The sequence below is a fragment of the Haemaphysalis longicornis genome, unplaced genomic scaffold, assembly GCF_048455015.1.
Source record: "Haemaphysalis longicornis isolate Haplotype H1 unplaced genomic scaffold, Haemaphysalis longicornis Haplotype H1 scaffold_12, whole genome shotgun sequence".
In the NCBI taxonomy this organism is placed as follows: Eukaryota; Metazoa; Arthropoda; class Arachnida; order Ixodida; family Ixodidae; genus Haemaphysalis; species Haemaphysalis longicornis.
Genome location: NW_027526225.1, coordinates 832,959 through 845,600, shown reverse-complemented (window position 1 = coordinate 845,600; position 12,642 = coordinate 832,959). Strand labels below are relative to the sequence as shown.

At 47.7% G+C, this 12,642-nt stretch overlaps 1 protein-coding gene across 1 annotated transcript in view; it reads left to right on the top strand.

Moving 5' to 3' along the window:
• LOC144162245 (KICSTOR complex protein SZT2-like) overlaps positions 1–12,642 on the top strand; it is a gene marked incomplete at its 3' end in the record, with an annotated part of 187,230 nt that overhangs the window by 12,776 nt on the left and 161,812 nt on the right. The window contains 6 exon segments of the mRNA XM_077692705.1: positions 294–386; positions 3,555–3,692; positions 5,914–6,073; positions 9,057–9,298; positions 11,315–11,451; positions 12,478–12,629. Of these exon segments, the coding sequence (XP_077548831.1) occupies positions 294–386; positions 3,555–3,692; positions 5,914–6,073; positions 9,057–9,298; positions 11,315–11,451; positions 12,478–12,629 (922 nt within the window).

Below are 12,642 nucleotides of genomic sequence, written 5' to 3'. Positions count from 1 at the left end.
CATTTCAATTTTACATATTTCGTGGTGCATAAGGCGAGGATCTGGAACTGTCTTATTGTGCTACTGGCTAGTATATTCCTTTATCCGCTGTCGTTATGAGCGAAATGCGCTGCGTTGTTATTTTACGGTTGATTCCAGGAACCTTTGGGTAGTTTCGTGTTGAAGGTTCACACCGTCCAGCCCGTTATGCAGCATTTCATACTGACTTCGTGCTGGTGTTTCAGGCGTGTCTTCTTTCACTGTTTTGGACCCTTTTCCCAGTGTACAGGCTGAACAGGAGCTGTTCTGTGCAGTTCAATGTGCCGGGGAGCTGTGTGGTGTTCCAGCCGGAGATCTATGCCACCGTCATAGCCTACATACCTCACTACACGCCAGCCGTGCAGCAGGTGAGTTTGTGTTGCGAGATCTTGTAGCGTTTTTGTCTGACGACCACGTGATTCCTCTTAAGCACATTTTTAAGCTTTTAAAGCGAAAGCTTTTTTAGTGTGTGTGTGTGTGTGTGTGGGGGGGGGGGGGGGGTCGTGGCTAGAAATGGACTGCATTACTCAGCTAGCAAGCTAGAACACAAGAACCAAAGCTTCAACCCACCACGTGGTGTCACGAGGATGCTGCTGAGGGTTCATTCGAGTCACCGGGAGGTGCCAATGATGCGCTCAGAGCGAGGTGATGTCGACAAACCACACTTTATTGCTTGGTCACAATATGGAACACGCACTGGACAAGCTTTCCCGAGCTTGGGTGGAGGACTGAGTCCGCACGAGCTCGTTAAGTGGAGACGAGAGTCTTGAAATTAACTTTTTTACTAATTGGTCTATGATAATGACAATCACTGTGCATATGTGTTCTGTTTTCCGCATTTAAAATATGTAATTAGTTTTCATGTGGCATAATTATGTTTCGAGTTACCAAGAAAATACTGGAGCCTAATTAAGTAATTTCTTACGGGCCGTTAAGGGGCCTTTTATTCAAATTTTCTGAAAATAAATGGTACGGATGTGTAGCTTAAGACCTGCCATACATGCTGATGCTATTTGTATTCCTGTAAAGATAGTTCATTGGATAGAATTAGTCTAATTACGCCAAGTACAGTTTTAAAAAACTTAATAAGCTCATATTATTGCTCATAACATTTATTTGAGGCACATTGAGCCAATTAAAATTGCATCAGCATGCAGTTCATTTCATCCCAAATTCAACGGTATAAGGTTTATACAAATCCATTGACAAAAAAGACCTCAACACCCCTGTAAGTCTAGGCACATACGGAAAAAAAGGGCAAGCTGAGAAAATCGCAGTTGAAGTTTTACTACAAGTGACAGTTTTATTTATTGAGCATGTGAAAAAGAGAGATGCTTTAGAAGTAGCCTTCTTTTCGCTCAACACGAGCAGACCAAGTTTGCTCTATCTATCTATCTATAACTTGGGGGTGTTCAAAGCTCGGATACTTGTGATTGTGTGCTTCCCTTGTTGGTTTGACCCATGATGCCATTTCGCAGGTTGAAGTGTGATAGTTTATGGAATACCTTGCTAATTGTTATGAGTTAAAATTGCTATGTACACAATGTGTGTTCACTGTTGCTATATCTATGAGCTGCCTTCATCTTTTTGGAAGTGATAATCATTGGATATCATCTTGGGGGGACGCGCGCTATGACGTGTCCTTCTCTCATTCCGAGCAACTGTTGCCACGGTTACGGCGAACGCTAGATATGTTGGTTTTAGCCAATCTTGGCCAATCTTTTAAGTGGATATGCTCGTTTTGGCCAGTCTTGGCCAGTCTTCCTAAGTGGGTATGCTAGGCATTTTCTGGGATTTAAGTGCGGACACAAAAAATAACTACAGTGAAATCTCGATGATACGAATCTTGCGGGACCGCGAAAAATATTCGTATCGTCCGAAATTCGCATGAACCAACAGACTAAAAAATTGAGCACTAAAAAAGTTTTCGTTTATTTCTTCTCTTACTTTCCGGTGAAGAAATCCGTGACGTTTTTCTGCTTCTTTTTTAACCTCAATGTTGCCGAATGGTCCTTTCTGGACTTTGTCTCCTCACTCGCGGTGCCCAAGCTCGCTACAGGAGCGTTCTTACGCGAGATTCGTGCACGCCGGCGTTGCATGCACAATATTTTCACGCCCGCGTCGGTGATTCCGCGCCAGCGGCCGCGTGTGCTTCAGTCGGAAAATGATGCACGATGCGCGTGGCAGTGGAAGGAGCCTGACAACCTATGCCAATAGGAAGGCGTGCGGCCCATGCTGCCAGTTTCGAAGCGCTCAAGACAGCCGCCTGGCTCCGCCAGAGATGTTTAAGCTTAGCACCCCGGTAGATATTTCATGGGCGCTTTCACTAGTGGCATGGATGATGTTTTGTAGCATCGTTTTCGCCCACATTATTAGCTCATTTACCGCACGAGAAACTTCGTGTGTGCTTTGAGCGGCATATTAAATAGCGGTTAGAAGCGGTCGCTCGAGCACCCAGCACCACTTCGCGACTGAAGCCACCGCCATGTTGCCACGGCCGGCCGTGCCCCGCGCAGCGTGCCAGTGGTTCCGTGGCGGCGTCAGTGCGCCTTTGGAGTGCGCGGCGCGTTTTCACTAGCAGAAAACAACAGCCCGGCCAATTCTGAAGAAAGAGTGACAAAAAGGAGTAAAGGAGTAAAGGAGTAAAAGTTTATTGGCATAACTTCCATACAGCTGAGAGCCAGAGACAGCCAAAAGGCAGGAGCCCATACACCAGAGTGCTGGCCGCTTCCTCAGCTGTACGTTAACAATATGAAGGACATGTGAGAGAGAGGGGAGAGAGAGCCCGCACGTCGCCGTCGCTTGCTCACTCCGCAATTGGGCGCCTCGCCGGCTTGTTCGTATCATCCGCCGGGCCGCGCAGGTCTGTTTGTATGAGCCAAAATTTTTCCCATTGCACACAGTGCAATTTCGCCGGGAGTTATCAGAAATTCATATCATCCCAAAATTCGTACCACCCAGAATCGTATCATCGATATTCCACTGTATTTGCTAAACAGCTTCGCTTTTAAAAAAAGAAAAACTCGAGAATATTGAAAAACTTCACTGAAGTGACGTTTATGGGCAGGAGAGTGACATAGTGCTCTAACTACACGATGAATTTCCATATGATGTGATGAAACAAAACCAGATGCTTCACTACAGTAGGACTGTCATGTTTCTTGGCGGTGGTTTAGGTAAGCGGACACCAGCCGCACAGCCAAGATTTTGTGATGTCGTAGAGAAATTGCCGGAAAGTGGTATTTGTTTGAAGTTTGGGATAAAATTGGCACCATTCTCGTCGGGATGAAGCAGTCTTTATAATGAACCAAGTTTTTATTTTGTCGTCATGGCCTCTTTCAATATTTTGCACCCTACATCATTTTTGATCAGGATGAAGCAATCTTTATAACGAAACAAACTTTTATTTTGTTTTCATGGCCTCTTTAAATATTTTGCACCCTACATCATTTGTGATTCCTTTCAACTTGTGGAGTGCCGTAGTGCTGTGGTTGTCAAAACTCTTGGCTGTTCCGTGTTGCGTGTGCGTGCCGCAGGTGCTGATTCAGGGGTGGCCCCTGACGCCCGACAACTGCGCCCTCTTCCTGAGCAAGGTGTCAGCTGGGCTGCGCGAGATCTGCATTGTCTTGGCCGAAGCGACCGCGGGAGTGGCTGAACTGCACGACCAGCTCAGGGTAAGAGCACTCAGTCCAGTGCCGGCGTTGCCTGCCCACTGTCGAGAAAATTACGCCGTCGTTACGGTACAAGCCTTCTATTTTCAGGGGTGATCCAGCTGCGCCATTTGCGCCATTTTGCTACAATTGTACTCTCCTGCGCCCTGCTGCGCCCAGTGGTGTTTTACTTGCGCCAAATGCTCCGAACCGCTTGAACCCGGTCTTTCGGCCGAGAGTTGTCCCCTCAAACCAGCTGAAGTGAGAGACGATCATTCTACCGCTAACCAGCACGATGGTTCCCAGGTTGGCAACTTGGAGGGAGCGGTGCGCTCGATTATTCGGTTGCCCCAGCCGAGCTCTGCTCATGGTGCAGCCACAGTGCAGCAATAGTGCAGCCACGGTGCCGCTTCGGAGTAGAGATGGTAATTCGGCAAGTCGGCATGCATACACTCCGGTGGCGTGGACCGCAACGAAGTGGTTTCCCGCACTGCTGCAAACAAGCATAATGGCATTACTTCATGTGTATCGCTTGTAGAAAACTAGCGATTGACGTTCGGCCACTCGTGACAAGATGCACAAACGAGAGTCTATTCTTTTCTGCGCTCGCGGCGAATCGTTTTATTAATGTGCGGCCTTATATTTAGGGCAGTGGAGTAGCGCTAGCCAAAACTGCATCAGCGTAACTTTAAACAACTTGCCGTTTGGGATTTTCGCAGCGGTTTTCTCTTTGTTTTTGTTTGTTGTTCTTTTTTTTCGTTCCGTGTGACGGTATTGAAAATAAAGCCCCTTCATATTGCTCTTATCCACCGCCTGAGTGGCCGGGAATGTGGTGCTGATGTCGGCAATGAAAAGCGGCTCAGGTGGAATTTGGAAGAAAAGGGGATCTCATGCCGTGCGTTGCTGAAAAGGGCTGAAAAGGGCTGAAAACATTATTTCATCAGGGCAGGCTTTATTACCAGAACGCAACTCTGCCTTTAGCCACACCCTCTCCGCGCTGAATGAACTTAATAAGAAGGCAAGCAAGAAGCAATAGTATGGTGTGATGTGTGTGAAGTGCAATATTTTGTGTCTAAATATTGTCGAGCCGGACCCTCCGAGCTGGATGAACTGAACGAAACGGCAAGAAGCAACAAATCAGTGCAATATGTTTGAGATAGTGAAATAATTTTATTGTAAATAAAATGGGCCCCCTTTTGGTATCAGTAAGTTTTTGTAATGATTACTTGGTGTTTGTTTTTTAAGTTAAAGAAACGCTTGTCATCTGCTTCACTTGCAGCGGTGTCTAAAGGCTGTGGGGGCACACATTTTTGGTGCTTTAGTTACTAGCTTCAGAGTCTACAACTGTGGGGAAGTGACTAGCGTTGCCTGAATGGTTGCTAGCCTTCTTTATCTCCAGATAAATGAAGCTGCAACATAAGTTTTGTGCTGCTCCCAAGCTGCTCCAAAATCAAGCTCTGATACAATAGTGCTCCAAAATAACATTTTTTCAGCTCCAAAAATTGCTCCAATAGTTCGAATGGCTGGACCACCCCTGTATTTTCTTTATGAACTCAAGGAACTGCTGCGATGGTTGCTAATGTGTCTCATCGTCCTTCACCAAGATTGCTCGGGATGTCCTGGTCTTTTTGGCGTTCTTTTTTTTTTTTTTTTTTTTTTTCCAACACCCACTTTTGGGTTTGTGAAGGTCAGCTCGTGATCAATGCTCAGTCCAACTTCGTAGTTCGGAAGGGTTAAATCTAAAATTTGTTCCTTTTTTTGTGAAGTGCAGTGCCCCCCTCCCCCTTCTTTTGCAGTCTGGTTATGTTTGCCGCCATGTATTGCTTTGCTCTGCAAAATTTTGCGAGTAAGATCGACGGCGTACTCTTGCAGCACACTGGTGAGGTCTCTCTTACTGTGAAGGGCTAGAAAGGATAGCGACAAATTTTGGGCAACAACCTTGTTTTGTGAGAGAAAGAGAGGCAGGTAGATGCGGAGAAACAAAGGAAGAGAGAGGTGGGCAGAGAGAAGGGGAGAAATGGAGACTGTAGTGAGGGAGAGATTGGTAGAGAGAGAGAGAGAGAATGAGAGAGAGATAGGCAGATAGAGAGAGGGAGTGAATGAGGGAATGAGAGAGAGAGAGAGAGAGAGAGAGAGAGAGAGAGAGAGAGAGAGAGAGAGAGAGAGAGAGAGAGAGAGAGAGAGAGAGAGAGAGAGAGAGAGAGAGAGAGCTGTTGGCCTTCCCCTCTTCCCCCCACGTATGCAGCTGCAGTCTGAGAAGCTGACGGGCGTCCTGTTTGAAGAGGGCGAGGAGCAGGCGTGCGCCACTCCCCTGGTGAACATGGTCTCCTCGGACGTGAGCACGCTCAACATGCTCAAGTACGGCATGCTGGCGCTGCAGCTGCTCCCCGAGAACAGCAGCGCAGGTGAGCAGGGATCTTTGACACATGGCAACATGTCCCAGTGGACTCTCGCATGGCTTGTTCGAGGGGAAAGCCTTAAAGGGGCCGTAAAGACGAAAGTACAGGTTTGGTTCGTCAAAAGGACCAGCATGGCCTGATAACAGGGATACCGATTTTGTCAGAAACCTCGGTTAAATTATAAAGATATTAAAGAAAATGTGTGAAACAGCGACGACTCCCCGGCTGCTTTCTGGCAACGCTTCTAGAAGCTTGCGTCATTGGCAGCTGCCAACCAAAAAACGTGACTGGGCGATTGTTTGGTCGTATCACTCAAATGTTAACGTCGTGCAGTCAACACAGTGATGACGGTTTTTCGTTCTGACCCATATTACGCCACTTCTGCCCGTGAAATTTGAAAATGTTTCAATATTTGTTGCATTTCCTTTTTTGGTAAAAAAAAAAGAGTGCTTTTGGGGTTGCAATGGAGCTGAGTGAATGGCCAAAGGCTTTTTATTTCCTTCGATTTGGAACAAAATTTGTATTTTCTCTTTGTAGCCCCTTTAAGGGGGGACGCGGCTTTCAACTTCGGAAAAATGACCAAAACATCGTTTTTTTGAAACCCACATATTCGGCTTCTATGTTTCCTATTCTGTGCGTCTGCAAAGTTTTTACGCTGAAAAGCGTCGCAAAGTGGCATAAAAAAATACTTTTGTCAGGCGCGGTGACAAACTATCAGCGCAAAAGGGCGAAAAAACGGCAATTTTCGGAGCGCTCTATCTCCGCAACGGTGCCATCGGGCGCGGCCATTTTGATATGGTTAGATCGGCCGAGCGATCGTCTTTCCCGTTCCGCTCGTCTCTTTTATCTTCGTTCATTCACAAACGCACAAACGGCAGAAAAGAAACGACGCACAAACGAAGCTAGAAATAGATGCTGAAGCGCTATTGGTCCTCCGGTCGGGGCACAGAACAGCGACCCTCCTGATTGGATGTCGCGGGCGCAACGCAAGATGGCGGCCGCCTGAGCTGCGTAGCGAGCGGATTGAGTTCATTTTCGCCGCTTCGCTCGGCCGAGTTTCTGTTCAATCTGTGGTATTCAACACGGACGTTATCGCGATGGGAATGCCAGAGATAACGAGCCAGATTACGGGAAGTTGTGGGGCTCGAAAGGCGGAGGTCATCGAACGTTTCGTGGTGCGCGTGACTCTACCGTCGCCAGACCCCGGAGGGTGACGCGGTGTGCGCGCTTGCGATAGCGGTTCGTGAAGTGAACTTTTAGTCGGATTTGCGATGTTTACACGCTTAGTTATTGCTGTGTTTTGACTGTGGGCTCGCTAGCCTTGAGAAAGAAACGGTCGACGCGTCAAACGCTGCGGCGCGCACGGCATAGTCGACGCGCATTGGAGCATCACATGACTGGGCAACCGGTTACGATTGAACGCCAGTAGTTGTAATTAATGCCTGCGACGTTAGTTTTAATCTTAAAAGCGACCTGACCAGCCATATCAGGTATAATCAAAGCTCGATATGTCGCGGTAAGCGTGCGCTGCGATGCGCGCGAGCCATATCGCCTTTCTTGCGCAACGTTTCCCGTGCACTTGTAATTTTCATGCAAACAGGTTTTGAGTTAGTAATATAGGAATAAAAATATGCTCTCTGCGTTAAAAATGTACGTTACTGTGGCAGCATTTAACAGTGATTTTTTTAGGGAAATTATTGATACCATTGCTCAGGGCATACTAGCTGTGCTGCGAGAAATATTGGATGCCTTGAATGTCAAAAGTAGTAAAAAAAATATGCTCTTGCATTGAAGTTGGGAGTTATGCAGAATACTCTACCAAGCTTCAAAGTAGCTCATTTTCAACCTTGTGGTATGCAAACTTTTGGCAATGAACACCTGCACTATGAGTACTAAGTTGCTGTGCCAGGCAAGAAAAACATGAAAAAAAAGCCAAAAATGTTCAAATTTAAGTTAAAAAAATGCTTAACTTGTTGCCATGGTGACAACACTGCAAAAGGAGGTTGTCCAGTGCGATACAGCCAACCAACTAACCTAGTTTGCATTGAAAGCCCATTGAAACCCATCTCCCCTCCGTTTGGTTTGCAAAGGGGGGTATGTACTCTTCACGGAGGAGCTGAAAATGATGTTTTCTGGAAAGAGAAAGGCTGAAAAGGCACTCCAATTTCAAGGCAAGACCTTCCAGAAGCCCCATGTTCAAAAAGACATGAAAGGCTACAACCGTGACGACTTTTGATATGTGAAACCTATGTTGCAACTTCGGAAGCCGTTTTCTCAAAACAGTTTTTTTTGCCACCTGTGTCGCTTGTCCCAGGGATTTCTTCGTGACCGCTGGGTCTATTTTGATTCCGTTTCTTGCATTACATTCCTTGATGAACTGTTCAGGTCGTGACACTTTTAGTTTTCCAGATTTGTTTTTTGTGATTTTTTTATTCAAATAATCGTTCACAGTTGACATGCCTGTTGCACATTAACCTCTAAAAAAATGAAAACTAAAAAACATTGTGTTGTAAAAAAAAAATTCTAAAACTGTCACGACCTCGTCCATTCATTTGGGAATGCAAAGCACTTCGAACAAGTTTTCTATCGTGTTTTATAAGCCGCTCAAGCTCGGTACAAGCGGAACAGAAAGAAAATTTCATACATAAAAAAGTTATCAAAATATTAACTTCAAATTTTTATGGTGTTATCACAGAAGCATTTCCAGTTGCTGTGCCAATTTTCATCAAAATCCACAAAGAAATAAAAAAGTTGATTTTGAAAGCCACGTCCCCCCTTAAGTCAGTGTCCCATTGTGTGAAAAAAACCAGGGGGTTCAAATTACCTAGTATCTGGAAGCTTTTGGAAGGACTACCCTGAACGCAAAACAAGGGGCGCAGAGAAGCTCGCTCAAGTTCGCGGTCCCTGCTTCCAGTCACTCTCCCACTTTTGCCCTTCCGAGATGCTGCTGCTCTCGAGCCTCTTCCTCGTCCCCCTCTGGAATGTGCAGGGATGGTGGTGATCACGGACGGGGTGATCAGCGTTCCCAACGGCCACCAGCTGGAGCTGCTGCTGGGCAGCCTGAGGGGCGGCACAGTGGCCTGCTCCTTCTTGCACCTGGGCGGGGCCTACCACGCCAAGAGCAGCCTAGGATACGTGCCTTATGATGACCTCATGCGCTTCATCGCCAAGGCCACCTTCGGCGCATACCTCGACCGCACCTGCATCCTGCAGGGGGCAGCAGCAGCAGGGGTACAAGGCTCTCTCTCTCTCTCTCTCTCTCTCTCTCTCCTTCCGTCTCTCTTACTTTCAGTTGTATCTCTATTTCCCATTACTCTTTCCCTTTCCCTCTCTCCCACCCCTTGGTCGTTTGCCTTCCTCCCTCCCTACCTCCATCCCTCTCTCTCTCTCCATCTCTCTCTCCCCATCCCGTGGGCCTTTGCCTCCCTCCCTCTCTCTCCACCTCTTTTTGTGTCTCCTCCCTCTCTATATGTCTGTCTACACCACTCCCTGTCTCCTTCTACTTTCGCTTTAACTCTCTCTCTCTCTCTCTCTCTCTCTCTCTCTCTCTCTCTCTCTCTCTCTCTCTCTCTCTCTCTCTCTCTCTCTCTCTCTCGCTCATTATCTCTCTCTGCTGGCCTTCCACCATGCCTCGTTGCAAGACTTGACCACCACTGCTGAGTTGCTTGTTTCGGAGTCCTTGTGTTATAGTCTAGGGGTGTTTGAATACTCGAATATTCGACTACAAGTCGAATAGTACCCCCGCGAATGATTGGATATGCGAATGTAATGCCTAATATTAGATTTTTCGAATAGTCGAGTAGATTTTCAGAATGTGCCAGGCTGTGTGTGAAAGCGAGAGATGTCGGTGCATGCTCGCGCACTGCTGCTACACCGTCTGCTCGGCAAGTTTCATCCAAATTGCGCTTTCGACGAGTGGACCTTGTAGAGGCCGTAAATTTTATCATGCAGCACGGAGTAATTTGCGATTGCGTTGATAAGATCTTTCCTGCATGCCGGTGACTCTGGCCGCCATTTTGATTTCTGCGGCTGGATGTTTACAGGTTAGGGCAGCTCTTGGTAAAGCAGTCGCCGCTGCTTTTGTTGTGTTTTTGACAGCACCTCCGTTAATTTAAAAACGAAAGAGGTTCTGACTCTTTTGCATGCCATTGGTGTATGCTTATTGCATGTTATTTTTTTTCCCTACACCACAGAAGGTGATAGTTTTACTACCTGTTTGTTGAACCGACGAGCGGTCCATGCAAGCCATCTCCCTGTCACTTATCTTTGATGATTGCCGCGGGTTTTTGAAAAAGGGCCTCGTTGTGTTCCCTGATTGTGGTGCTGTAGCAAGCTGCCCTTGCACGGCGTAGCGTAGTCTTGTGCTTGGTGACTGTAGTGTGACACTTCCTTCCATAATATATTGTTCACGCTCACCATGTGCTTTTGAGCAAGTCCTTTATCATGGTTGTGCCGTGTTTTCGTGTCATACTGCTCGTGCCTGCAAAGGGCTCGTTTTGAAGTTATGAGGCGCTATCTGTGTAGTCGTTGCCTATGATTGCAGTACAGCAACTCTAGTGGAAGTTGTTTTAAGTGCAGAGCACTTTAGGGGCTTGCCTTGTCGTCTTAGCTCACTCTCTGGACCCAAGTAGAGCCACACGGCGTTCTGTCGTTACGGCAGAGGCTTCGAAGGCAAGCAGTTCATGTAAATGTTCGAAACTCTTGAACCGCTGGCGCTTGTCATGCATCTCCCCGTTGTTTAGCGCAAAGAAAACTGCAGGTGCATTTTGGGCCAAATATACGTAATTAACCGGCAGCGCTCGCGTTCATTTAGTTAAGAACGCTCGTTGGGTTGGTTTTTACGATAGTAAGTGGAAAAAAGTGGCAGTGCAACGCCGGCACGTGTGGGAGGAAAAGCAAGCACTAAAAGAACAGAACTCCCACTGGCGCAGTTTCAGGCAAGGAGCGCGCGAGCACTGCGGAGGCGGGAAATTTGAAATTCGTTGGACAAACCTCCGTTGAATTCACCGGGATAGGAATGAGAGAGGGAGGCGAAGAGCGTGATGGGTGGTAGCAGTGAGCGGATAACGGTGGTGCCACAGCCCATTATGGCGAATCACTGCTCTGCACTTCCGACAGCTTTCATGTTGAGTGGAACGGCTTTGATTTTCTCTAATGCGTATTTTCAAAGGATTGCATTTTTCGAAGCAATTCCACGATTGAGCTGTTGCCGTGCTGAAGCCACTTCCCCCTTGTTTGTGCACGCAGGATGGCAGTGCGTCGGTGGGTGCGGAGAACGTCTTCCACAGGGCCCTCCTCCTGTGGAGCTTCCAGGAGGAGTTCATCAACCAGCGACTGGAACTCGCCAAGGACCCCGGGCCCTACTACAAGCTGCCCGCTGCCAAGTGAGTGCGGCGGTCACGTCCCCTTCCTTTTTTTGTGTGTGTGTTCGCGTTACTGCCTTCTCTATACTCTGTTACCCCCCTGGGCTGCAGAGTGGCCTGGTTTTTTGTGACACCTGAGACTTGATTGGTCGTGTACGCGCAGAGTTCTTTCTCTGAGCAGCCGTGCATCTTGATTCTCATCGAAGCAAGGAAGTGGAAAACTTGGAAACCCATCCTGTGCTCACAGCACTGTTACGTATGCACTGCAGAGGGAATTCTCTAACAGGAACCTAAAGGCTTACGTTCATTCCAGCCTATGGAATAAGCAGTGTGCTCCCATTTCAATAAATGGGCTGTCTGCAAACCTATACTACTAGCCTGTGGCTATGGGTCCAAGCAGTTTTTTTTTGTTACCTTTCGTGCCTGAAATGGAAATTAAGTGAAATGAAATGAGTGGGTCTTGTGGGCGGAGGGGGGGGGGGGGGGGGGGTGTCGATATGCCTACTCTGGTATAGGTAGGAGACAGTGTTGTGGAGGTGCATATCATAGAGACCCTGGCCCTCTCCATCGTCCCAGAGAAAAGTGTTGGTTGCCTTATTTGACTATTTACGCGGAATCGGCGTCGCAGAGACAATTTAGAAGTTTACCTGTGAGATCGTGCGGACTTTTACCTCACCACGCAAAGCTTCGTGTTCACTTTTTCTTTCAACCTCTTCTTTTCCCCCTTTCTTCTGCCCTACTTCTTTCAGGGCCTTTACTCCCTTCTCCCCATCCCCGCAGAGTAGCATGTGGGCGGGAACATGCCGGCAAGCCTCTCTGCTTTCATCTAATAAAGAGCTCTCTCTCTCTCTCTCTCTCTACATTCTTCTACTTTTTTTTTTTTCTTTTTTTTTTTCCAGCTGTCTGTAAGGTGGTGTTTGCATTGTTGAAGCGAAAGTGAGCTGCGCTGTTCGAAGGCCGAGCCTTGGGACAGGTCTCTTGGCGTCCTCTTCACCGCCGTTTTTCTTTCTTTGCTTTTTCACTTTGTCCGTTCCCTCACACCTTCAGGGGGGGAAGTGGCGTGGTGGAGCAGGGCCAGGGCAGCATGCAGGCCATGCGCAAGAAGACCTCCGACGGCAGCCTCAACACGTCGCTGTCGAGCGTCCTCTCCTGCAAGCTGCGTGAGGGCTATGCCCTGCGCAGCATCTCCACCGCCAAGGGTGAGTGTGGCGG